This window comes from Oncorhynchus mykiss, chromosome 3 (assembly GCF_013265735.2).
Source record: "Oncorhynchus mykiss isolate Arlee chromosome 3, USDA_OmykA_1.1, whole genome shotgun sequence".
Classification (NCBI taxonomy): domain Eukaryota; kingdom Metazoa; phylum Chordata; class Actinopteri; order Salmoniformes; family Salmonidae; genus Oncorhynchus; species Oncorhynchus mykiss.
The window spans coordinates 65,581,318-65,609,013 of NC_048567.1; the positions used below are offsets into that span (position 1 = coordinate 65,581,318).

Genomic DNA, 27,696 nt, shown 5'->3' on the forward strand with positions numbered 1-27,696 from the left:
GCCCAGGCCCACGGTGGGCCGCTGCCCCCTGCCTGTCTTTATTATCACAGGTGGGCCGTCGGTCGCCACCACCCTGCCCATTCTCTGTTCAGCTCAGGAGGGGGGGTCAATAGGTCTCGGGCCAAATACATATGTCTGGACAAGGGGTTTGGCCCAAATACATAGCCTATTGGAAGGGGATAGGGCCCCAATGTTGCCTATTGAAGGGGTGGTGAAGGAAGGTGAAGGAGTCAAGTTGTGGAGGATCAAAGATAAATCCCCCAGATGGACGTGTGGGGAAGGGACAGACAATTAGTGATCTGTGGAGAGTGATGAAAGGGTGAGGCTGTCACTCAGCAAGCTGGCAGCTTCTCACCATTTCTCAGCAGGCTGCTGGACATGCAGGAGGGGCCTCAGGAGATCTGCTGACTTTGGCACAAAATGGCCCTCGTTGTTTCTCCCTCCATTTTCCAAAGATGGACTGTCTGAAAAGTCTGCCAAAAGTCTGTAGATGGCAGTGTACACTGTCAATGAAGGAAGGCCCATTCTTAATGCATTTACTTAAAAACTCTAATTTGACATGGGTGTTAATTTAACAAACCATGTGTGAAAAGAACAGAAGAGGACGATAACAAAAAGAGGGGATAAAACAAAACCCTCCTTCCCCGTACCAATAGAGATGAAGAGGAATAACCTGCAGACACACTTTGGTACTTTGAAACAAGGGGAGTAAATTCCTCTTGAGTGAGGGAGAGAAGGAGGAGAGGAGAGACAAACCTCAAGTGGGTGGCCAGGAAACGGGGCCAGAGGCTTCATTGGTGAAGCGGGAGAAACCAGCCAACACACACCAGGCCCATCACACACACACACACACACACACACACACACACACACACACACACACACCGCTAACTCAGATTGGAGAGGATCCCCACAGAGACCTGGTGCATTAGGAGCTCAGCGCCTCAGGAAATAATAATGAATATGGAATTATATTTGTGCAAATACAGCCAGATGTAAAGGTGGGGAAAACCAGGAGCAGATGTTGATTGGGGCAAAACAATGGGTTTGAACTCTGAGGACTTGGAGGATCGAGCGTGCCCTCCAAACGTGTGAAATCCAATCCACCTCAGCGTATAATCATATATATCGCCTCTTGTAATTAGGGAGGTATGGAGCAGAGTTCTGCAGCTGCTGGGGAAGTTTTAGGAGCTGGCTAGACACAACACCCGCCAATTAGACATAGGTTTCAGACAGAGAGGAAACCATACATGTCTGTCACACAACTATACATATGTATACATATATATGTCGGGTCTACTATACTGTGCCTTCCCAATACATACTAAAAATACAAAGACAAACAATACCATAGGAATTGAAAATGTAGATAATATACATAATATATAATGTATATAATATAATATACAGCATCTTCACATTTGCACTATTATAACTTTTAACTTATGTATGTCTATTTGTTAAATCAAATACTATTTTCCCACTTAAAAAAGTAGCTACATGTTTCTGAAAGGGTTTATCTATAGTAAAAGGGCTCGATTAAAACAATTTTACTGTGAAAAATATCTTACATTAGAGTAACTATATTATAGTAAATATTATATTATTGTATAATAATATTATATTAAATATGCAGGTTCCCCAGCCATCTCATACAACTCAAGTTAGTTCTCAAAAGGCACATTTCTGAGAGTAGCCGATATAGGAGTACATTATGAACGCGCTGTTTGGCCTATGTTAGCCACCGTAGTTTCTTATTCCAAGATGGCGCTCCCGATCAGGGGTAATGTGAAATATCTCCTTCAATTCATTCAAAAGAGTCGTTCTCCAAAAAGACTATTCTGCGCTGGACAATGTGCAGACGGAAAGGTAGTGTGTTTCAAATGCACATTTACTGTATATTGATTTGTTATTGTACACCTTGTATATAGCCTCGTTATTTTTTTGTGTTACCATTTCCTTTTCCAAATTGAGCTCGTAAGTGAACATTTCACAAAGATCCACTACACCTTTTCTATTCGGCGCATGTGACAAATCAAATTTGATTTGATATTATGTTTAGACCAGGAGATAACTGTAGGACGCTGTTTTTGACAGTTCATTTTCATGAAACAGTGCTAGTTGATGCAAGGCTTCCTGACATTATCTTGTTGGGAAAATGCATTGTTTATAAACGAAAACGATGTAGTTGATGTATTTAAATGTGCTCCCCCCCCCCCTCTAATTATTTGTTCAATTTCTTGTCTATCATGTAATTCAGATTTTAGCTGCGAATGTGTACAATATCAAATAAACCTAACTACTAAAAACCTTACACTTAAATAGGCAATTAATGTAGTAGTTTATGCTAGAATGGTGGTCACCAACTCTGGTCATGCAGGCTTTTGTTCTAACTCCCCACTAATGAACTCAATCAGCAAGCCCTCATGTGTATTAGTACTGGGCTGGAACAAAAGTCTGCACACTGAGTAGGCTATTTAGTAAGGCCATGTGTGAAATGCTCAGCAGTTGATAAAGCCTAGTGCTTTAGACTGCTGTTTCATGAGGAAATGTGTCCAAATTTAGAGGTCTATAATTATTACATATTTGATCTCCTTAAAATGCGTAATTTATTCTAGGATGGTTTACTATTTTGAGCTTGCGCTGCACCCTTGACTTGCAATGACACGAGCCCCCTTGGATAAATTAATAGACTGTTAAATCCAACAACAATCCGCTAACAATAGTTTGTGCGTTTTGGCACAGTAAGAATGCTAATTATTGTGTTACGACCGAGTTATTTTTTTAAACTGATGTACGAGCTGTGGGGCCTTAATGACTGGCCAGTGGTGCTGAGGAACGGAATGCGCGCTCACCGCCGCTGCATCTGTGTTTTGTTAAGGCTAAGTCTCTCGAGATTTTGGAGAGGTGTGTGCGCGCCGAGGCGGAAGGCTAGATGGAAGTGGAGGAACCGAAAGCATCATCACAGCAGTGCTTCATTACCTGAAATAACATCAGAAATGAAGTGTTGGTTTTCATTTGTTTAAATCTTCTCCAAACGTCGACGGCAGCGCGCAAATCCGGACACAATGCTCCGAGGTGTGATGTGCGTCAAGACATTGAGCTCGAAAAAGTGTGTTAAATCACAGAACCTCTGCAGACCAATAGAGATTAACTATAAACTGTCACTGATCTAGAGCAGCCCATGACGTTTGACTTGGCCTTTTATAAATCTGAGACTATTTAACACATTTTGTAGCCATATTTTCTTAGTAACCTATCCACACATACAATTTATAGTGAGATAGTTTAACTCTTGTGTTTACACAGCTCCGTCAGTCTACAAAGTCGTGGAAAATTATGGAACCTTTAAATACTAAGGTCGTATTGTTGAAGTATAGGTGAAGATCTATATTATAGCTCGATTGACATTTAATGTTCCCGCATTCACGGAGACTGCATCCATGGTAAACGGTGCATCTGTCTACTCGTTTGGAAATGACCTTTAACGTAAATAGTTAAATGTATTAACACATTTTCTTTAAATCTGCAATATGTACATTTTTGGGAGACCTGACCAAATTCACATAGAAATGTGAATTATAGATCTGTCAGGGTAGCTTAGTGGTTAGTGTTGGACTAGTAACTGAAAAGTTGCAAGTTCAAATCCCCGAGCTGACAAGGTAAAAATCTGTTGTTCGGCCCCTGAACAGGCAGTTAACCCACTGTTCCTAGGCCGTCATTGAAAATAAGAATTTGTTCATAACTGACTTGCCTAGTTAAATAAAGGTAAAATAAAAAATAAAATTGAAAGCAAATCTAAAAAGCAGTAGATCTGTTCATTGTGCTATTCTATGCTTCCTGCTCTTAAGTTTAGTTTTGCTTTGGATTTTGTACACCAGCTGAAGATACAATATTTTTGGTTATTGAAAGGATATTTCACAGCAGTTTAGATGGTAGAATAATTCTCTACAATTGCTTGTTTTGTCACAGAAAGTGAAATAAGGCGAACTATTCAAATTTTAGCAACCAGGAAATGGCGTAGCGATTTTGTACCTTTTTGAAGTATTTTGCAGCATGAGAATGTGTGCAGTTGATGCACTTGAATGTACAGCTGGCCAGAGAAGGCCATAATGGTGCATCTATTTTAGGCTAGGGTGTGGTGTAGCAGAACTGATATTACATTCGTTGTTAGGGGCAGAGAGCGAGTAACCTGAGTACAGACTTGTGGCAGCAGCTTTGGGCAGCCATGATTCCTCCTAGCATTGTGTAACATGGTATTCCCTCCCTTCCTCTCTGTCCGCTCCTTAACTTGTCTGTGCTCCTAATGGCTGATATCAGTCATCTCAACCCCACGCTCCAGGAAGAAGGAAGTGACTTCTAATTCGCCTCTGCTCTGCTCAGTTCCAAGTTCACTCACTGTGGTGTCAGCTAAAACCATTAGAGCAGCTCCCTAGCCCCACACAACCGGGAAAGGGGAACAGGGAAACATCATGGACTTCAAGTTGAGTACATTCATTAATTGCTCTATTTATTTGAAACTGTCAGAAAAACCCTCTAATTCTCACCAGTCTCCTCCATCCTGGATAATTAGGTGTGTCAAAGGCCTGCTAGGCTCACCAATGCTTTGCAAATCAGCCATTTGTCCAAACTCCCCCGAATGTCAGCATTTCTTTCTTTCTTCGATGTACCTAAACTGAATTGCAGAATAAGTCTGTCTCTAATATGTCTATGTTAATACCCAGGGAGCCTTAAAAGCTTTCCAATCCCATGTCTTAATCTGTGGAGACCCAGACGTTGGACAGAAGGTCTGATGGTTTTTAATTAAGATGTATCTGGAATCGTGCTTTTGGGCCGCGCTCAAGTCAACAGACGCTGCGTGTGTTTCCTGGCAGAGGTTGGCCCTGGCCTCAGTGTTACCATCATTATAGATTGAATAATTTATGAAGTGTCTCCAGGTTATTTTTGCTGTGTTTATGGTATTATTATTTCTAGTCTGTGGAGTAAAATTACACCACTCCATCATTAACTCATTCAGCCATCTTTTTATAGGCAAATTTAAAACACTCATTACTTAATGCAATGGCCTATTAATGGTATCAAATGCTGTTGACAAGGACCTAATTTATCCAATGTCTTGATTTGTCCATGGTGTGCCCAACAAAGCTGTAGCTGTAATGGCTTAGCTAGGCCAGGCCCGTAGCTGTATCGGCTTAGCTAGGCCAGGCCCGTAGCTGTATCGGCTTAGCTAGGCCAGGCCCGTAGCTGTATCGGCTTAGCTAGGCCATGGCTTTATTGGGTAGGCATTAAGCTTGGTCTGATGTCCGACTGTAGCCATAGCTCTGTATTGGAGTAGTCCTGTGCTGGGCTGCCTCCTGGTTATTTTTGGAGTGCTGTCGGTCTCTGTCTGCGGGGAGCACTGTTTTTGAAGGGCCTCCAGTCCCATTAATCAGCCGGGGGACCCCATGGCCGTGGGGTCCCTGTCCCGCCTCACTGACACATTCTGTTCCTCTCTCCCTTCTCCTCCCCGCTTTCTGCACAGTATGAAGCACAGAGGAACCTCATCAATCTCACCTGTCCCACACGTCAACCACAGATTTAATCAAACGCTCCGTTTGGGCACCCCACTCCTCCATCCATACCCCTCACAACCCCTTTTTAGAGAACAAATAATCTCTCTTTCACCCAGACCTACCTTCTTTCCCTCTCTGGCTTCTACGTTGCTCTCCTTCACTTTAACTTCTCTCGGTTTTTTAATATCTTCCTTCTCGCTTTCATTCTACCCCTGTGTTTTCTCTGTGATCATTCACACTTTGTGATCTGATACAGGCTATACACACACACACTGCCCTATCACCCTCTAAAAGTGAGGGTGTACATTAAACACCATTTCCTGCTCAATAGCTCACTGAAGTGGGACTCTGTTGGTCGCCTGCCTTAACAGGTCCCTATGCGAGAGTGGGATGGAGAGAAAGAGGGATGATGGAGAGGGGGGAGACGAAGGAGGTGGTGGGAGCGGCAGGACCGAGGCCTGTTTTAGAGGTTGGTTCAGCATGGTTTCTGTGTTTAATGGGATGCCTGGGGTGAGGGTGAACACTGAACCCTGTGTGTCTGTCTCAGTGGGAGACCGAGAGGGACTAAGGCAAACGGACACAAGGACCAGAGAGCATCTAATCCCCACCGCTTAGGCCCAGCTCAAACCTTCCCATGCTGTGACGGATCTGGTCCCACGGAGGGGCTGACGGTACCCTGTGGAGGTGGCCGGTGCCCCCGGTGGAGACTCTGAGAAGTGTTGAAATTGGCATGGTGAAGTTGTGGCCACTGCAGGGGCCGGTCCTCTGGAAGCCCTGTGAGGGGAATGTCAGTGAGCCACTCTCATATGATGTGTGAGGAGAAAAGAAAATCAGTTTCCCAGCCTCTTGCCCAATGGCAATCAAGCTACTCCAGTGATTTATGGTGTTGGCTAGCTGGACACAGACTTAGACAGACAGGCTGCAAGTCAGCAGCCAGTCAACTCAACTGAGATTGGAAGTCCATCTAGATGAAGTAGCTCAAGTGACGTAGACCTACACAACATGCTTGGAGGACTGTCAGGAAAGCAGACTCTTCTTTTTGTGGTAACTTGGAGGACTTCCCTTTGGAAGGCCTTTGAGAGCACAATCCTTCATTCAATTAAAAATGATTTCTCTCTATCCCGTTGTAAAGCAATATATTTGTCATCTTTTAAACATTCCAGTGGAAAGATGTCACAGCACTGTACTTTGCACACAATTAATAAGGATTTCTGGCATTCCTCTTTACACATATGCTGTGATCCACATGTGGTCTGGGGGAAACTAGGAGGAGAATTTGGGGAGGAGAGTTGTGCTGTTCTGTTGAATTTAGGCCACAGGTCTTCTCTGGTTAAATAAGTCATTTTCTAATTAACTGAATCTTTTCCAAAACTTCCATCGATGATTGTTGATGTTTTTCTGCTTAATAGAAGCCGTGCGTTGCATTTCTGTAATGTCATTAGTGTGGTTTCGATGTCAGATGTGATTCACTTTTTCCATCTGTGATGAGTTCTGTCATATTCCTGCTGTGCGCACACACACACACACACACACACACACACACAACCTCCATCCATCCCTCAGTTTATTTCCATCATTCTCTTACACACTCACACCTGTTATACGAACACGCATCCCGGAAAGTGTCTGTGATTGTGGAAACATGGCCTGAAAGTATACGTAACCCTTCTAGCTGTTGGCGTTAGTCACTCTCGGTGTGTAATGTAATCACCATATGTTAGATGTGGATGAAGAAACCTTTCGTCACCTAGGCTACGCTGTGGTAGGACAGCATCGTACCCCTCATAGTAAAATATGAGTAGAGGTTACCGATGCTGCTACGTGTCATCAACAGGCCCACAGCGGGTGGGAGAGAGGATGAGACGCACAGAGAGAGGGCGAGACAGGTTAAGGGGATTTGGTTACGAATGGGAGAGGTATTCTGCATCGTTGACTATTCACCTAGCATCTGGTCATTTCAGTTCCTCAAAGAACAGCCGCTTTCATGTTAAATTTTTGCCTTAATTATCCCGATTTATTGTCGCGTTGTCAACATTTAGCATACTTTCCTACGTATCTTAATGTATTTCCTCAACTGTAGTCGCACATGTTAAAGAAAGTTTTAGAATTTTCTCTGACCAAATGCTAAACTGAGCAGAGGTGTCAGGCAGGCGTCTGTGATGTGTGAGCCTGATTACCCAGTGGCTAGTTAGCAGTTAGCGTTTACTCTGTTAGTCTGCGATTGTCTCAAATAACACCATTACCATGTCTGCATGGCTAATAGCCTCCCCCAGGGTGAGAGTAGGGGGGTGCATTTGGCATGTCAACGCGAGGTGAGAACACATGAGCCATATTCAGGCCGTCCACACCCAAATCACTCCTGACACCTCTGAAGGGGCCCTCAGCATCAATGGCTCTCTGCTGAAATTACCGCCTCAGTAATAATGACATAAGCACCCAGTTCCTTCCTGCTGGCGCTGAGTGCTTGCCCCGTACTGACCTGGAATCTGATCCCAGAGGGCTGGTCTCAGAGCAGTTATCTGATCCCCTAGGCTGAACAGACAGGCGACAAACAGGATGGGACTGGTCTAGGAACTGCTGTTATCTTATCCCAGAGGCTGTGGAAGGCTGTCTGTCCATCACAGAAACTGATTGGGATTCAGACTACTGCTGCTGTTTGCTGAACGTACAAGAAATCCTTTGAGTGTTTTGGTTTTCTGATTAGTTATGATAACCCAAAATACTGTACAATTACCTGCACAATATCTGAGAGTAAGTTCCTAAAGATTTGTCAAGATAAAGAATTTCGGGCCTCCCGGGTGGCATTGTGGTCTAGGGCACTGCATCGTAGTAGGGATATCCTTGTCTCATCGCGCACTAGCGACTCCTGTGGCGGGCCGGGCGCTGTGCACGGTGTTTCCTCCGACACATTGGTGCGGCTGGCTACCGGTTGGATGCGCGCTGTGTTAAGAAGCAGTGCGGCTTGGTTGGGTTGTGTTTTGGAGGACGCATGGCTTTCGACCTTTGTCTCCCAAGCCCGTACGGGAGTTGTAGCGATGAGACAAGATGGTAACTACCAATAAAAAAGATAAAGAATTTCAAAGATTGCAGCTCAAGTCACACAGCAAGGGATTTCAACCCAATTTTGTTGTTTGCAAGGTATCCAGAATTGATTTTATGACACCTGTTTTCGCTTGTGGTGTGAAGGGTAGTGCACCGATACAATTTCAAGCACTGTGTATAACCAAAACTCACAGGCATAGCAGAGTCAGCAGACAGTCCCTCCTAACATACTAAAACAAAATGTTTACGCTTTTCTGCTGAACAGCAGTGCTGTATAATATATTTAGCCAAGAAACCCCTCAAGTCATAAGTGAAGTTCCAGGTCCCCTTCCATGCCACCTCCGTACCGCAGTATTTGGTGCAGGCCTGGCACAATGTCATATCTAGTAGGAATGGACCAAGGGCAGAACCTAGCAGACTTTATCGATGCCATGGATCAATGGAGTAAGTCAAAGCCAGACCTGAGCATGACAGAACCCAGCAGAACCAGAAACACTATTTACCCACAGATCAGAAAGGGAAGAGTGATCTCTCTCTTTTAGAGGGGAAAGGGCCCGTTCCATGGCTTTAAAATAAGGCCTTTGTTTCTGATACACTTTGGTTTATGGCGATCTTGAGTATGACCTCTCTCTCCCAAATTTGATTTGTGCTCTGACTATATACCTACACTTAATAGGAGGAGTCTTTTTAATTACTCTTATTGGTTTGATAGCCTGCCCTGCTTTCATTGGCAGTTTGTAGTTGTTCATGCTCTGGCCTCATTGGCTCATTTCGTTGGCTGTTCTGTTCTCCCACTGACTGTTAGAGGTGCTAGCTATGGAGATAATTCAGCATCTCAATAACAGCTCATCAATGAAAATCAAATCTCTCTTCCACCCCAGGAGCCTCCAGGTGGGCGTGTGTTCTCAGGAATCCAGCCCACGGGTGTGCCCCACCTGGGGAACTACCTTGGGGCTCTGGAGAGCTGGGTGTCCCTGCAGAACCAGTACCCCTCAGTGCTCTACAGCATAGTGGACCTGCACGCCATCACCCAGCCCCAGGACCAAGCCCTGCTGCGGGTTAACATACTGGACATGGCTGCCAGCCTGCTGGCCTGTGGCATCAACCCAGAGACATCTATCCTCTTCCAACAGTCACAGGTTAGTCAGACACGCACACACACAGACCACCATACACCTGCAATAGTGTTCACCCCCCCCTCCCCACACACACACTGCTCTATTAAGAGTTTGAACCTACACTACCAGTCAAAAGTTTGGACACCTACTCATTCAAGGGTTTTTCTTTATTTGTACTATTTTCAACATTGTAGAAAAATGGTGAAGACATCAAAACTATGAAATAACACATATGGAATCATGTAGTAACCAAAAAAGTGTTAAACAAATCAAAATGTATTTGAGATTCTTTAACCTCCCTGGGATTTGTGGGACGCTAGCGTTTCACAGCCAGTGAAATTGCAGGGCGCCAAATTCAAACAACAGAAATCTCATAATTAAAATTCCTCAAACATACAAGTATTATACATCATTTTAAAGATAAACTTCTTGTTAATCCAACCAGTGTCTGATTTTAAGATTGATTTACGGCAAAAGCACACCATGCGATTTGTTAGGACAGAGCCTAGCCACAAAAAAACAGACATTTTCCAGCCAAGGAGAGGGTTCACAAAAGTCAGAAATAGCAATTAACTAAATCGCTAACCTTTGATCTTCATCTGGTGGCACTCCCAGGACTCCATGTTACACAATAAATGTTTGTTTTGTTTTCAATAAAGTCCCTCTTTATGTCCAAAAACCTCAGTTTAAATTGGCGCATTGTCTCAAATAACATCTGGTGAAATTGCAGAGAGCCAAATCAAATTACAGAAATACTCATCATAAATATTGATGAAAGATACAAGTGTTATACACGGGTTTAAATAAACTTCTTGTTAATCCAGCCGCTGTATTATCTGAGGATAGCACCCCATCAAACAAACACAGACAATCATATTTCATCCCGCCAGGCGCGACACAAAACTCAGAAATAACGATATAATTCATGCCTTACCTTTGAAGATCTTCTTTTGGTGGCACTCCAATATGTCCCATAAACATCACAAATGGTCCTTTTGTTCGATTAATTCTGTCGTTATAGCTCCAAAATGTCCATTTATTTGGTGCGTTTGATCCAGAAAAACACTGGTTCTAACTCGCGCAACATGACTACAAAATATCTAATAAGTTACCTGTAATCTTTGTCCAAAAATTTCAAACAACTTTCCTAATACAACTTTAGGTATTTTTCAATGTAAATAATCAATAAAATTTAAGATGGGATAAACTGCGTTCAATAGCGGATAAAAACAAAGTGGAGCGAGCTTTCAGGTCACGCGCCCCAACCACAACAGTACACTTCACTCGACCCTCGTTCTGAACAGGGCTGCTGCTTCATTTCTCAAAGGAAAAACATCAACCAATTTCTAAAGACTGTTGACATCCAGTAGAAGCGATAGGAATTGCAAGCAACTGCCTTAAAATTCTAGATTCCCATTGAAAAAATATTGAAAGGAGAGTGACCTCAACAAATTTCCTGGTTGGTTTGTCCTCTGGGTTTCGCCTGCCAAATAAGTTATGTTATACTCCGAGGCATCATTCAAACAGTTTTAGAAACTTCAGTGTTTTCTATCCACATCTACTAATAATATGCATATCCTAGCTTCTGGGCCTGAGTAGCAGGCAGTTTACTTTGGGAACAGTTTACTTTGGGAACTTTTCATCCGGACGTGAATATACTGCCCCCTAGCCTAGAGAGGTTAAAGTAGCCACCCTTTGCCTTTGACAGCTTTGCACACCCTTGGCATTCTCTCAACCAGCTTCATGAGGTAGTCACCTGGAATGCATTTCAATTAACAGGTGTGCCTTAAGTTAATTTGTGGAATTTTGTTCCTCAATGCGTTTGAGCCAGTCAGTTGTGTTGTGACAAGGTAGGGGTGGTATACCAAAGAAAGCCCTTTTTGGTAAAAGACCAATTCCATATTATGGAAAGAACAGCTCAAATAAGCAAAGAGAAATTACAGTCCATCATTACTTTAAGACATGAAGGTCAGTCAATCTGGACAATTTCAAGAACTTTGCAAGTCTTCAAGTGCAGTCACAAAACCATCAAGCTCTATGATGAAACTGGCTCTCATGAGGACCGCCACAGGAAAGGAAGACCCAGAGTTACCTCTACTGCAGAGGATAAGCATGAATCAGGCCTTCATGGTCAAATTGCTGCAAAGAAACCACTACTAAAGGACACTAATAAGAAGAGACTTGCTTGGGCCAAGAAACACAAGCAATGCACATTAGACCGGTGGAAATCTGTCCTTTGGTCTGATGAGTCAATTTTAGATTTTTGGTTCCAACCGCTGTGTCTTTGTGAGATGCAGAGTAGATGAACGGATGATCTACGCATGTGTGGTAAGCACCTGAAGCATGGAGGAGGTATGGGGGTGTTTTGCTGGTGACACTGTAAGTGATTTATTTAGAATTCAAGGCACACTTAACTAGCATGGCTACCACAGTATTCTGCAGTGATACGCCGTCCCATTTGATTTGGCTTAGTGGGACTATCATTTGTTTTTCAACAGGACAATGACCCAACACACTTCCAGGCTGTATAACGGGTATTTGACCAAGAAGGAGAGTGATGGAGTGCTGCATCAGATGAGCTGGCCTCCACAATCATCCGACCTCAACCCAATTGAGATGAGTTGGACCTTAGAGTGAAGGTCAAGCAGCCAACATGTGCTCAGCATATGTGGGAAGTCCTTCAAGACTGTTGGAAAATCATTCCAGGTGAAGCTGGTTGAGAGAATGCCAAGAGTGTGCAAAGCTGTTATCAAGGCAAATGGTGGCTATTTGAAGATTCTCAAATATAAAATATATTTTGATTTGTTTAACACTTTTGGTTACTACATGATTCCATATGTGTTCGTAGTTTTGATGTCTTCACTATTATTCTACAATGTAGAAAATAGTAAAATTAAAGAAAAACCCTTGAATGAGTAGTTGTGTCCAAACTTTTGACTGGTACTCTACATTCTTATGTGGTTTACAAACCGGTAGAAAAGCTGAGAGTGTTTTTGTGACTTGGCGGTCTGAGCAGGCTGCCTTGGATCTGTTTCCCAGCATGTCAACAAGAGACTGAGCTGGAGCAGCGGCCATTTTGGAACGTATGTTTTACCATGGCAAGCTCAATGTTTACGTAATGCAGCAGCTTTAAAACTCTTATTCTATCACTCTGATCCTTATCTTTGTGTGCTCTGCAAATTCACAGGGATTAGGAAAACGCATTCACAGAACACCGTTTACTTCAGAGGAAACAACATGAAGTGGGGATAATGATAGATTAACCATATGCACCACTTCAACAGATCAGTTTCAGGGAGGTGTTAGGAATAGAAGTGAATCATGACATTTTATTTTCCCTGGACACCTAAATTGTGTGTTTGTGTGGCTATCTCTGGAAATGCCTTGTCTGTTTTGATAGTGTGATCATCTGTGATTTTCCTCACACACACACACACACACACACACAGTCCTATTTTTATTCCCGTTTAGCTTCATGCCACATATCTTGGCAGCGAAGGGGACCTCCCATCGAACACATGAGCCGGAGTCTGTTCCACATGTACAAATACCACTACCACCCAAAGAAAACACTTGACTTCATTGAAAAAGTGGTTACAAGCCGAAATCAATAGTGTCTTAAGGGAAGGGCCCTCATCTTGAGAATGGAAAAGCGTGTGTGTGTGTGCGCGAAAGAAAGACCATAGTAAAGTTAGACCCTTTCTTACTGGAATAACAGCAGCAGATCGACAAAGCTGTGAGTTTTATAGGAATATCTTGGCTCCCACCCGCTAATGAAATGAAAGAGCTGTTGATCTACTGTGTAATGACTAAATCAGTCGTCCTATAATGACATAGTCCATAACATTAATAGTAGGGTCTTTGTTTCAGTTACTACGAAAAAAGATCACATTCAATATGAATGCAGTTGTTCATTATGAACCTTCTGTGTGTCCCTCACTCTGCTGTCATCAACCTCTTATCTCACCTTCATCGTCTGGCTGGAATTCTCTACTTAGATTAATTCAGTTTAAAGTCCTGGTTTAGTTCTGTGCTGTCCTAAATTTAAATCAGACTCTTTAGAATCAGTTTTAAATGGAGAGGGATGGCAGCCACTTTGCCAGTGCCAATAAACTTTAATTCTCTGAAGCAGAATTTTTTTTTTCACACCAATGAGTCGTTGGCCAGGCCCATTGATTTTAGAGAGGACCATGTCAGAAAGAGAGAAGCATCGGATGGTTGTAGCCTTGTGCAGAGAGGGAGTCATTAAACCAGCCCTGCTAAGGCTTAGGTTATTGGAGTTATTTAATGGCTCTAATGCCTTGATACCGATGTATAATGGCTATTGGCAAAAGAGCACCTGCTAAGGCGTGCAGACTCAGAGAGGGGGGGTGGGGGGAATCCAGTGTAGTTCCTATCTCTGCCACATGGTGGGGCTAGGCGTCACCCCCACTTGTCCCCAGAGAATCTGAAAGGTTTTTAGTTACAGTATGTTTTGTAGTGGTGGAGAAGTAGCCTGGCTGACTTGACCCATGGGTCAACAAGACTAGTGGAGAAGAGACTTTGATTTTCATTTTACAGGTAGGCTTTGTCTAACCCCTTACACTTGGCCTATAGGGATACATTGAAATATTTATTACAGAGGAAATATGGAAGCATATGCATAACCATGCTCTCCTAACTGTCCCAATGAGGAACTAGAGCAAGCACACTTTTGGAACACAGCCCTACATCCCCGTCTTTACACAATTACTGTTTGCGCAATCCGAAAACGATCTATTATATAACGCAATCTGAGTCAGGTGGGCATAATTTGAAAGCTTGTTCTATTGCCAACATGACTAGCTAAGTTCTAAAATACGATCTTAGTGTCAGGCTTTCGCAAGGCATTCAGAGAAGCAGATCGTAATAGAATGGAGTCATGAGTCCATATGTGTGATCCATGGCAAATGTTCTTAGCAAACAGGCTCGTTCTGTTCAGGACAACCCAGAGTATAACGGCATGTCATCTTGTAACTGTACATCAGACATAGTGATCATAAATGGTGACACTGTATATTACATGCGCTTTATGATATGGAAATGTGAAGTGCACATTTGGACTCATGGGTGTTTGGCATGCTTGAATGACATCAAAGCGGTATTTATTATAATCCTCAACTTATCTTTCAAAATATATAGAGCCCTTGTAATTTACAGCATTTCCTTCACCCAGACCTAAGACAATGTTGCCAAATTAGCCGGAGGATGGGGGCAACATCTTGATGTGTGCGGTGCTAAAGTTCAGAACGTCTGTCAGTCAAAACCCATACGGAGCTGTGAAGCGCAGAGCCTGAGCTCTGACGTCATGTATAGCATGTTACTGTACAGACACTGCGTTCCAATTCCTGTGCTTATCTATGTCCAAATCTTTCATTTTTCAACCCGTATACGGATACGATTGGAAAAGACTACAGACAAACAATATTTGGGCTTCAATTATGTTGACTGACTGGTTGTGATGTCTCTCCCTCTCTTCCACAGGTCTCTGAACACGCTGAACTGTCCTGGATCCTAGGCTGTCTTACCAGTATGCCTCGACTCAGACATCTGCCTCAGTGGAAGGTACAGAACGTCTTGGGAATGCTGTGGACTTTGAAATACAGTGGTAGAACCACTGAATGACTTTACTTGGACAAATCATGAGTTTTTGTAAATTATACATTGATTTCAAATGGAGAATTGTGCTGCACTCAGTAAATGGGAGAATTGTGCTGATAAGTACAATTATTTAGTCAAGTTACAAATGGTGGAAAAGTCAATGCTTTTCTTCCATCTTCCTCCATTTTCAGCGTCCTGACTATTGTTTTAGTCCTGTTTGTTTCTCATACCTCACCTGCCAGATCTGTTTTATCGTTCTCATAATGACAGTGATTTCCCTGGCCACATGCAGTTTTACTAGGATGCCAGAGGGAAGGAAGGGACAGCCAGCAGTGTTCTGGTTATACTCAGAAAACACCTTTTGTTTACTCAACCGATGAGTTCATGTCAAACGTGGCAGAAAATGTCCCTTGAATTCAGCCATGTTGGGTTTGTGGGAGCACTCTTAAAAATAACCCAACATGTTTTTCTTTTCTTGTTCCCTCTCTCCCCCTCCTTTAATTTCTCTTCCTGCTCTCTCTCCGTCTCTCTTTCTATCCCCTCTCCCCAGATGAAGAGTAAACAGAGGAATGAGGGGAGTGTGGGGCTGTACACTTACCCCGTCCTGCAGGCTGCAGATATTCTCCTCTACAAGTGAGCTCAGTCTCTACAGTACCACATTGTGTCTGTGTTGCTGCTGCCTCAAATTAATAAAATATTTAAGACAACTTTTAGTAAGTTTGGGTTTTCTCCTTTGTTCTGACAGGTCCACTCACGTCCCAGTAGGAGAAGATCAGGTTCAACATCTGGAGCTGGCTCAGGACCTGGCCCGCATTTTCAACAACACCTACGGAGACTTCTTCCCTGAGCCACGTGCTCTGCTTAGTAAGTCAGCACACTGTATGATCATTGGTTATATTTGCAGGCAGAGTACTCAACATTTCTCTCGCTCTCTGTTTCTCATACACGTCCAGATGCAAATATATACACATACAGAAAGACACATGGCCAGCATGTTCTACTGATGGAGACTGACAGAAAGACACATGGCCAGCATGTTCTACTGATGGAGCCTGACAGAAAGACACATGGCTAGCATGTTCTACTGATGGAGACTGACAGAAAGACACATGGCCAGCATGTTCTACTGATGGAGCCTGACAGAAAGACACATGGCCAGCATGTTATACTGATGGAGCCTGACAGAAAGACACATGGCCAGCATGTTCTACTGATGGAGCCTGACAGAAAGACACATGGCTAGCATGTTCTACTGATGGAGACTGACGAAGACACATGGCCAGCATGTTCTACTGATGGAGACTGACAGAAAGACACATGGCCAGCATGTTCTACTGATGGAGACTGACAGAAAGACACATGGCCAGCATGTTCTACTGATGGAGCCTGACAGAAAGACACATGGCCAGCATGTTCTACTGATGGAGCCTGATAGAAAGACACATGGCTAGCATGTTCTACTGATGGAGACTGACAGAAATACACATGGCCAGCATGTTCTACTGATGGAGACTGACAGAAAGACACATGGCCAGCATGTTCTACTGATGGAGCCTGACAGAAAGACACATGGCCAGCATGTTATACTGATGGAGCCTGACAGAAAGACACATGGCCAGCATGTTCTACTGATGGAGCCTGACAGAAAGACACATGGCCAGCATGTTCTACTGATGGAGCCTGACAGAAAGACACATGGCTAGCATGTTCTACTGATGGAGACTGACGAAGACACATGGCCAGCATGTTCTACTGATGGAGACTGACAGAAAGACACATGGCCAGCATGTTCTACTGATGGAGACTGACAGAAAGACACATGGCCAGCATGTTCTACTGATGGAGCCTGACAGAAAGACACATGGCCAGCATGTTCTACGGATGGAGACTGACAGAAAGACACATGGCCAGCATGTTCTACGGATGGAGACTGACAAAGACACATGGCCAGCATGTTCTACTGATGGAGACTGACAGAAAGACACATGGCCAGCATGTTCTCCATCATTATGGCCATCGCAAAAGCATAAGATATAACCAACCATGCGTGTAATGGGGCTTTGATTAAAGGATTGTTCCTGTCATTTTATCTGAGAACTAGAGTGATAATATATATTTTTTTTGGGGGGGGGTGCTCTGTCCTCAAGATGACTTGGTGTGTGTGTTGATGCTGTGTGTGTTGAGATGAATAGATGTGTGTGTATTACAGGGGTTGTCAGCAGTTTGACACCTGTCAATCATCAGCTGCGTCTTTGAAACCAAATCAAAGATGTCCTCTTAAATCACCCTGACACTAAGAGATTATCAGGATATGGACCCTCACACCCCCTCTTCACCCTCTATTACCACCCCCATGCACACTGGCTTCTCTGCTCACAGCATACTGCCAGGACCTGGTTCTTATGGTGACATGATTCAAAAGGGATTCATTTGAAGCAAGGATATCATGCATACATCCACCTTTAATAAGAGGCTATAGCTATATCGCTGCATAACACAACCCAGCCTTAACAAGATCTATTCTCTTTCATCCCAATCAGGCTCCACGCGGAAGGTGAAATCCCTCCGTGACCCCTCCTCCAAGATGTCCAAATCAGACCCCCAGAAGATGGCCACTGTCAACCTCACCGACTCTCCCGACGACATCGTCCTCAAGATCCGCCGCTCCGTCACAGACTTCACCTCTGAGGTGACATTTGACCCTGAGGTTCGTCCGGGCGTGTCCAACCTGGTGCTGATTCATGCGGCAGTGGCGGGGTGCACAGTAGAGGAGGCAGTAGCGTGGGCCAAGGGGCTGGACACGGGAAAGTACAAACAGCTGGTAGCGGATGCCGTGGTGCAGCGGCTCACACCAATCAAGGAGGAGATTGAGAGGCTGAGGGGGGACAGGGGGCACCTGGAGAGGCTGCTGGCCCACGGAGCCCAGAGGGCCAGGGAGCTGGCTGCACCTGTACTCAAGGAGGTCCGCCACAGAGTAGGCTTCTGCTGAGGGGAAAAGGGGGGATCAAATTGCCTGTTTTCTATGGTTTGTCAATTAATTAATTAAATTTACTTCTGAATAATCCCAATCCAGAAAGTGTGTGTGTGTGTGTGACTGACTGTAAGATTGGCTATGGTGCTTGACTATGTGTTGTCATTTATGAGGCTCTGTGCCTTGTTTCATATTGCTGATAATGCTTTTTTTTATTATTTAAAGAATAAATATGTGCAATATACTCTGTGGGTTTCTCAAGCTCTATCACACACAACACACACACCTTCCCTTCATGGCCTTCATCAGACAGTCTGGGTAGTGAGTAGGCTAATGCCCTGTCAATAGTAGGCATTCTGCCTGTTCAGTTGTGGGCTCTGGTCTATAGATGAAGATGGAACATGGAGAAGAGCTCAACCTCACTGTGATACTTGGATAGACTAACCTGCGATCTGGACTGCTTAGGATAATATTTTTACACTCTGTGGTTTATCCTGATATTTTCTCCCACAGTCCTGGTGATGAAAAACAACCCTCTGTGGGAGCTGGACAAATATGGCAGAAAATAGTCTATTCATAATAGCCTACAATGACTAAGGAGTAGGCTACCAAATTTAATTTAATACATGCAATATATTTATATATTCAAGGATCTTTCAGTATAAAACGTATAATATATTTTATAAGATCATTTTAATGTAATCTAATCTCGCATGAGAAATAAAAATGGGTTTATTCGAATTTCTAATGTTTTTACGAAGGAGGTCGACTTGATTTTGTATTTTTAGTCTACCTCGGCTGAATCTCCTCTCAGATTTATATTCGATCCAGACGTCATCTGTGCCCGGAATATGTCCTGGTTTGTAGGCCTATCCGATAGTTGTGTTAAATGGAGTGTATGCCCAATTTGTCCATAGGAAAAGCTGTATTGTATCTCGATGGTATAGGCTAAAAACTCATAGGAAAATAGCCTGAACCTCCAAAGCTGCTGAAATACTCTGAAAGGACGGAAAGGCACTTTAATCCGCAACACACGTAGCCGGACTCAGGCTACTTTATGAAGTGTTAGATGAATTTCATTACAATAGAAAACATAAAGGAGGCAAATGCAGGTTCAAGTATTTAGTATTCATCTTATTTGACACTAAAAACAAACATTGAGGTTTTGTATTCGTTTTATTTTAAATTGTTTGACTTTTGTAGTATAGTTGGCTAATTGATTTAGGCTACTCATAAGTTTGAAATAACATTGTACCCCTTAACTAATAATTTTTTATTTCTTAGTATGTAATGAATTAATCTCAGAAATGCATTAGCCAAAGTTTGGTTAGGCTATTGATAGTCCTGGCAGTATGCTGTGAGCAGACAAGTCAGGGTGCATGGGGGTGGTAATTGTCTTTTTTCAGAGCAATAAATCACATTCAGAAACCAAATACACTGTCATTATTTCCACATTCCCTATAATTCCCATGTTAAACTAAGTTCCAATTTCTGTTGGACTATTCATTTTTCATCCTTGGGCAACATTTCTGAATGAGTATTTGTATGCTATCCTGTTCTTTTCCCATAACTGCACCAGCTCATTGTATAAATACCACACAATTTCACACTCAATTCATGTAAATATGTACAAAGTATTCCAGTAGATTTTTTTGTGATTTAATTTGTAGGAAAATACATTTTTTTGGGCAATCTTCAGAACAACCTTTTGGAAGTAATTGGAGCAATGCATTTTGGGTTCTACACTGCCTTTTTTTGTGTCCAATATTTATTTATATAAAAAACATGTTTTTAATCCAATAATCCAGTATTGTCACCGAAATAATTATAATATAATAGTAACCATGTGTTTTTTTATTTCTATTAATGCCAATACTGTTTTCTATGCTTGTTTTCACTTAACACTTTGGGATACTGGTGCACTTGTAGTCATAGGCCCTTTTTTCGTGTAGGCAACAGTAGGCCTATACGATTTTCTTCATAACACATTTCATATTTCGTGAAGCCTACATTACACAATTTTCTTCATAATGCATTTAATACAAGGCTCCACTTTTTTGTGTACATTACACCATTTCTTTCATAATGCATTTTATTCAAGGCTATGTTGAATTTTATGAGGGTTGCCAGATTTGAGAGAGACAGATTTTGTTTTGTGCTATCAATGAAGGTATTTCATTGGGGAATGCAGATACATTTTAATGATGGGAAATTATAATACACACTATAATACGCACACAAACACTTACACACACTACTTTGTTTGTACTCCTGTTATAGCCAACTGTTGTATTAATCATTTGTTAAATATTTATCATGTATTCATTCTTTAACTGTTTAAATGTTTGTAGTTTGCATGTTTCAGTAATGATTAACTAAATTAATTAATTAAATAGTCATAAATCTCTGCTTGATTTAGCTTTTGCTATATTTGGCATTTTTATACATATTCTGTATTTCCATTGAAATAAATACTTAAACCAACACACTACTGTAAATAAATGCACATTACCTGTTATAAAATGGAAATTGCTCTCAGTAAATATATATGGTGAGAAATGTCATGTCTGAAGCCATACGGTAGGGTAGCCTAGTGGTTAGAGCGTTGCACTAGTAACCGGAAGGTTCAAAGTTCAAACCCCTGAGCTGACAAGGTACAAATCTGTCATTCTGCCCCTGAACAGGCAGTTAACCCACTGTTCCTAGGCCATCATTGAAAATAAGAATTTGTTCTTAACTGACTTGCCTAAAGGTAAAATAAATCAATACGGCAATGGGTTTCACAGCCCTATAATAATGATGATATATCACCTTAAAAGGGGGTTATTTTCAACCTCTGGGGTATATATAACATGTTGTGCGAAGTGGTATAGGAGAGTCTGACAAATAACCCCTAACTTGAGTTCAGTCTTCGCCAATGAGAACCAAGAGGCTTTGTGATGGATACTCCAATGCCCTGACTTTGTTGTCCTTAAGCCATTTTGCCATGACTTTGGAAGTATGCTTGGGGTCATTGTCCATTTGGACATAACGATGGTCATTATGGCCAAACAGTTATATTTTGTTTCATCAGATTAGAGGGCATTTCTCCAAAAAGTACGATCTTTGTCCCCATGTGCAGTTGCAAACCGTAGTCTGGCTTTTTTATGGCGGTTTGGGATCAGTTGCTTCTTCCTTGCTGAGCGGCCTTTCAGGTTATGTCGATATAGGACTCGTTTTACTGTGGATATAGATGCCTTTATACCTGTTTCCTCCAGCATCTTCACAAGGTCCTTTGCTGTTGTTCTAGGATTGATTTGTACTTTTCGCACCAAAGTACGTTAATCTCTAGGAGATGAATTATAAGTGAAATAATCTGTCTGTAAAAAATTGTTGGAAAAATTACTTGTGTCATGCACAAAGTGGATGTCCTATCCGACTTGCCAAAACTATAGTTTGTTAACTAGAAATTTGTGGAGTGGCTGAAAACGAGTTTTAATGACTCCAATTTAAGTGTATGTAAACTTTCAGACTTCAACTGTATGTTGTAAACAAGAGCTGGTGCTCGAACTCTAAGGAAGTCTCAAGGTTTTGCTCACCTGAGGTACAGTATCTCATGATAAGCTGTAGACCACACTATTTACCAAGAGAGTTTTCATCTGTATTTTTTGTAGCTGTCTACAGACCACCACAAATCGATGCTGGCACTAAGACTACACTCAATGAGCTGTATACTGCCATAAGTAAACAGGAAAACGCACAGATTTGGCGTTCCTAGTGGTCGGGGACTTTAATGCAGGAAAACTCATCAGTTTTACCTCATTTCTACCAACATCTTAAATGTGCAACCAGAGTGAAAAAAACTCTAGACCACATTTACTCCACACGCAAAGATGTGTACAAAGCTCTCCCTCGCCCTCCATTTGGCAAATCTGACCATAATTCTATCCTCCTGATTCCTGCTTACAAACAAAAACTAAAGCAGGAAGCACCAGCGACTTGGTCAATAAGAAAGTGGTCAGATGAAGCAGATGCTAAGCTACAGGACCGTTTTGCTAGCACAGACTGGAATATGTTCCGGGATTCTTCCGATATCATTGAGGAGTACACCACATCAGTCACTAGCTTCATCAATAAGTGCATCGATGACGACGTCCCACAGTGACCTTACGTACATACCCCAACCAGAAGCCATGGATTACAGGCAACATCCGCACTGAGCTAAAGGGTAGAACTGCTGGTTTCAAGGAGCAGGACTCAAACCCGGAAGCTTATAAGAAATCGCACTATGCCCTCCGACGAATCATCAAACAGGCAAAGCGTCAGTACAAGACTAAGATTGAATTGTACTACACCGGCTCCGATGCTCGTCGGATGTGGCAGGGCTTGAAAACTATTACAGACTACAAAGGGAAGCACAGCCGCGAGCTGCCCAGTGACACGAGCCTACCAGACGAGCTAAATTACTTCAATGCTCGCTTCGAGGCAATTAACACTGAAGCATGCATGAGAGCATCAGCTGTTCCAGACGACTGTGTGATCGCCGTAGCCGATGTTGAGTAAGACTTTTTAAACGGGTCAACATTCACAAGGTCGCAGGGTCAGACGGATTACCAGGACGTGTACTCCGAGCATGTGCTGACCAACTGGCAAGTGTCTTCACTGACATTTTCAAATTCTCCCTGTCTGAGTCGTAATACCAACATGTTTCAAGCAAACCACCATAGTCCCTGTGCCCAAGAACACTAAGGGAACCTGCCTAAATGACTACCGACCTGTAGCACTCACATCTGTAGCCATGAAGTGCTTTGAAAGGCTGGTCATGGCTTACATCAACACCATTATCCCAGAAACCCTAGACCGACTCCAATTTGCATACCGCCAAACAGATCCACAGATGATGCAATCTCTAGTGCACTCCACACTGCCCTTTCACACCTGGACAAAAGGAACACCTATGTGAGAATGTCATTGATTGACTACAGCTCAGCGTTCAACACCATAGTGCCCTCAAAGCTCATCACTAAGCTAAGGACCCTGGGACTAAACACCTCCCTCTGCAACTGGATCCTGGACTTCCTGACAGGCCGCATTCAGGTGGTAAGGGTAGGTAACAACACATCTGCCACAATGATCCTCAACACGGGAGCCCCTCAGGGGTGCGTGCTCAGTCCCCTCCTGTACTCCCTGTTCACTCATGACTGCATGGCCAGGCACGACTCCAACACCATCATTAAGTTTGCCGATGACACAACAGTGGTAGGCCTGACCACAGACAACGGCGAGACAGCCTATATGTAGGTGGTCAGAGACATGGCCGTGTGGTGCCAGGACAACAACCTCTCCCTCAATGTGATCAAGACAAAAAATATGTTTGTGGACTACAGGAAAAGGAGGACAGAGCACGCCCCCATTCACATCGCCAGGGCTGTAGTAGAGCAGGTTGAGAGCTTCTGTATGGCAACTGCTTGGCCTCCGACTGCAAGGCACTACAGGGGGTAGTGTGTACGGCCCAGTACATCACTGGGGCCAAGCTTCCTGCCATCCAGGACCTCTATACCAGGCGGTGTCAGAGGAAGACCCTAAAAATTGTTAAAGACTCCAGCCACCCTAGACTGTTCTCTCTGCTACCGCATGCCAAGTAAAGATCCAAAACGATTCTCAACAGCTTCTACCCCCAAGCCGTAAGGCTCCTGAACAGCTAATCAAATGGCTACCCAGACTATTTTCATTACCCCCCCCCCCCCCCCCCCCTTTTACGCTGCTGCTATTCTCTGTTTATCTATTGGGGCATAGTCACTTTAACTCTACGTACTTGTACATATTATCTCAATTACCTTGACTAACCGGTGCCCCCGCACATTGACTCTGTACCGGTACCCCCTGTATATAGCCTCCACATTGACTCTGTACCGGTACCCCTGTATATGTCCTTGCTATTGTTATTTTACTGCTGCTCTTTAATTATTATTATTTTTTTTACATATCTATTTTTTACTTAACACATATTTTTCTTAACTGCATTGTTGGTTAAAAGGCTTGTAAGTAAGCATTTCACTGTATTCGGCGCATGTGACAAATAACATTTTATTTTATTTACAAATCTGCTGAAATACTTTTAGTACATATTTGCACAAATTGAGTGTGAGATTGTGTTGCAACACAACACTGAATCCACAAAATAGATTTTCACTAGTATCAATCAGTGAATGATTTTCACAGAAATATCAGGATTTGGTCCCTTCAATTCAGAACTTTGCATTCAGTGTATAGAAAGCTTTCCAAAAAGTGTCCTAAAGAGCCACTGAACGGCCTCCCGGGTGGTGCAGGGGTTAAGGGCGCTGTACTCCAGCGCCAGCTGTGCTACCAGAGACTCTGGGTTCGTGCCCAGGCTCTGTCGTAACCGGCCGCGACCGGGAGGTCTGTGGGACGACGCACAATTGGCCTAGCATTGTCCGGGTTAGGGAGGGTTTGGCCGGTAGGGATATCCTTGTCTCATCGCGCACCAGCGACTCCTGTGGCGGGCCGGGCGCAGTGCACGCTAGCCAAGGTTGCCAGGTGCACTGTGTTTCCTCCGACACATTGGTGCGGCTGGCTTCTGGGTTGGATGCGCGCTTGGTTGTGGGTTGTGTATCGGAGGATGCATGACTTTCAACCTTCGTCTCTCCCGAGCCCGTAAGGGAGTTGTAGCGATGAGACAAGATAGTAGCTACTAAAACAATTGGATACCACGAAAAAGGGGTAAAAATAAAAAAAACATTTTTTTTTTAAAGAGCAACGATGATTGACACTTGTGTTTTTCTGTTGCTCTTTAGAAAAATGATATTTCAGTCTTGGAGCTGTTTCCTGACCGATTTCACGTTTGGTTAATGATGTTTGTCCCCCATGAAACACTGTAAACGTGGATTTTACTTCCTCAAAATAACCCAAATGAATCTTAGAACTCAAGAAATCTGTCATTTGTACATTTTTGCCAAGGATGTTTTAGTTTCACAACTGTACATCTAACTAAGGTGTTTGGTGTGGTATTTCTCAAGTAAAAAAATGCTCAATGTCTTGTCTTATGTAAACAAAGTCGGAGCTGCTGGAAAGGACTGTCTCACTGTCTATGCTCTTGGATAGAGCGCATCACTGCAGCTGTTCACCCCATGTTAGTGGGTAAATGGACATCGTCAAATCAAAACTCAACCTTAATTTATCCGTTGTGATGCTTGGACGTTCCAAACTCAGTTTTAAACCAGACTGACTTCATGACAAATTATCCTATTTACACTTTGTAGTCAATTTTGACATTAGATTAACTGTTTCTGACTCAAATTGATGCCACAGACCGGTTTCAAAGGCATTTGTTGCTTTTTAAAGACAGTCGCTCTTTAAGGCTAATTTCGTCATTAGAACCTTCAAGTGGTGATTTTAGCATATAAATCTTGGTGGGGCAAAAAAATAATTAAGTGGGATGCATGCCAGCAAAGCCACTACACCACACAACACTAAACAATACATTAATTGAACTATAATGGTGACACACTGTGCCCACAAACTGTTAGGGCCTACATAAAGCTGTCCCAGCAGCAGTCCGAACATCTTCCTATCAGCGGAATCTTGTCTGGCAGCGAAACAGTTCATTCAGCCTCATTTACTGCCTTTTTAAAAAACATAGTTGATATAGCTGACTTGCTTAAACAAATGTTGTTTCTAATGAAAATTGAGATGAACAAACTATGGCATAAGGGGACGACAAGCGGATAAGAGGCAATCCATCATTTCGATTAAGAGATTAATGAGCAAGCTACGACGGACGTAGTCAATATAACTATTTGTTTAGCACTTTTGAAATGTACAGCGACAGAATTCAGAACATGGTTCTTACAGTTTTCTCCCTGTACACCAAGTCAGAACTGTAGTATAAATGAAGGGGCATATAAGCACACAATGAAAGCTCTTACAATATTCAATGATTACATTTCTCTAAAACTGGTTATAGGCTTCATGTGCACCACCAAGTCAGAACAGTGGGCGAAATTAAGAGGGGTAAATAGACAATTATTAGGGTGAAGCCCATGGGCTACTAACATCTTACTACACAACATACCCTTATGTATACTGTAGCTAAGAAAGTAATACTATCTCCCTGGCATATTACATCCTTTATGCAGCAGCATACAATATATGTTTGGACTCACCTTGTTGTGCTGTGCTCACATGAAAGGAAGATGGTGCGGCGGTCCTTCGTGGGCACATTTTGTCATCAAAGTCTGGCATTCTCTGGATTTATGGGGCTTTCAAAACAACATCATCTCTGGGAGAAAAAACAAGGTTGAATCATGATGATGCCATTGATCTTCAGTTCGTAGCTCTAGAAAGAGGCTGGATTTACTATTCCGAGTTAGATGACCGTTCAAAACATATTTTCCCAGTCAGAGCTCGTTTATTGCGGCACAAATCATGCTTCATTGACAACATGGCCAATGTTGACTGTTTATCATTTTAAACTTGGAAAAGAGCCCCTTAATCCTAGATTTGGGACCACACAGCCACTGTCACGGATTCCTTCCAAACCACTCATTGTTGAATTTGCTATTTCCAACTTGTTGTGTAATGTTTATGTCCTATGGTTGATGAGCACCGATATGTTTTATCTATAATTTCTCTTCATTATTTCTCTTCATATGACAAGGATTAAAAAGGATTGTCGACTTGATTCATGATGACTGCTAGCTAAGATTTTGAAAGTATGATGTTGATATGATCATTCCAATCAAAGCTACTGTACATATAATGTGGCCATTTTATCTGTGGCCAATGACCTTGAGCCTTCTTGGATGAGCACTTCTAACGTATATCTATGGCAGCACCAAAGGGGCTAGAATTTTCGAGGTGTCCCCTTAGACTTCGAGGTGACGTTGTGTCCCCATGAGTGACAGAACACTGAGCCAATCACAGCGCAATGCTCCTTATTTTCTGCTGGCTTGCCCCACCACCACAGAAAGCACTGTGCTAGGCTGAAACCTCTGCATTTGTGCCGCCATAATCAAGAAAAAAAAATAGACCATGTTTGTATTAACTCAATTACATATGTTTTTACATTATTTGCAAACTGATATGTGACACATATTAATGCCAAAATAACATGCAAAACAGGCAAGCCCCCAAAAAATGTGTGCAAAAAATGTGGGGCTCAAAACAGGTGGAGCAGAGCTGAATGACGGGTCACCACCAGAACCTTCATAGGATCATCTTCAATCTCTGAGCTGTTTCGCAAAACCATTGTTTTTAATGTTGCACTTGAAAACACTCAATCTAACGCCTGCCTCAGAGCAGTCGTAGAACAGCAAGAACTAAGTGCTTCCTTATAGGTTCTCTTTCTTCACTGCTGCATCAATTTATACACAAACATCTCTGCTAAAAATAGAAT

At 42.8% G+C, this 27,696-nt stretch overlaps 1 protein-coding gene across 2 annotated transcripts; it reads left to right on the forward strand.

Annotated features, from left to right (window-relative positions):
* The first annotated feature begins 1,717 nt into the window (after positions 1-1,717).
* wars2 (tryptophanyl tRNA synthetase 2, mitochondrial) lies at positions 1,718-18,546 on the forward strand. Of its 2 annotated transcripts, XM_021597723.2 has the most exons (7): positions 1,753-1,869; positions 5,924-6,021; positions 9,476-9,733; positions 15,215-15,295; positions 15,882-15,964; positions 16,077-16,195; positions 17,872-18,546. In XM_021597723.2, exons 1-7 carry the CDS (start codon positions 1,854-1,856, stop codon positions 18,318-18,320), a joined length of 1,104 nt encoding a protein of 367 aa, XP_021453398.1. In that variant the 5' UTR covers positions 1,753-1,853; the 3' UTR covers positions 18,321-18,546. The 2 variants fall into 2 exon arrangements, with proteins under 2 accessions (XP_021453399.2, XP_021453398.1); XM_021597724.2 differs by lacking the exon at positions 5,924-6,021 and having other exon boundaries at positions 1,718-1,869.
* Positions 18,547-27,696: the final 9,150 nt, after the last annotated feature.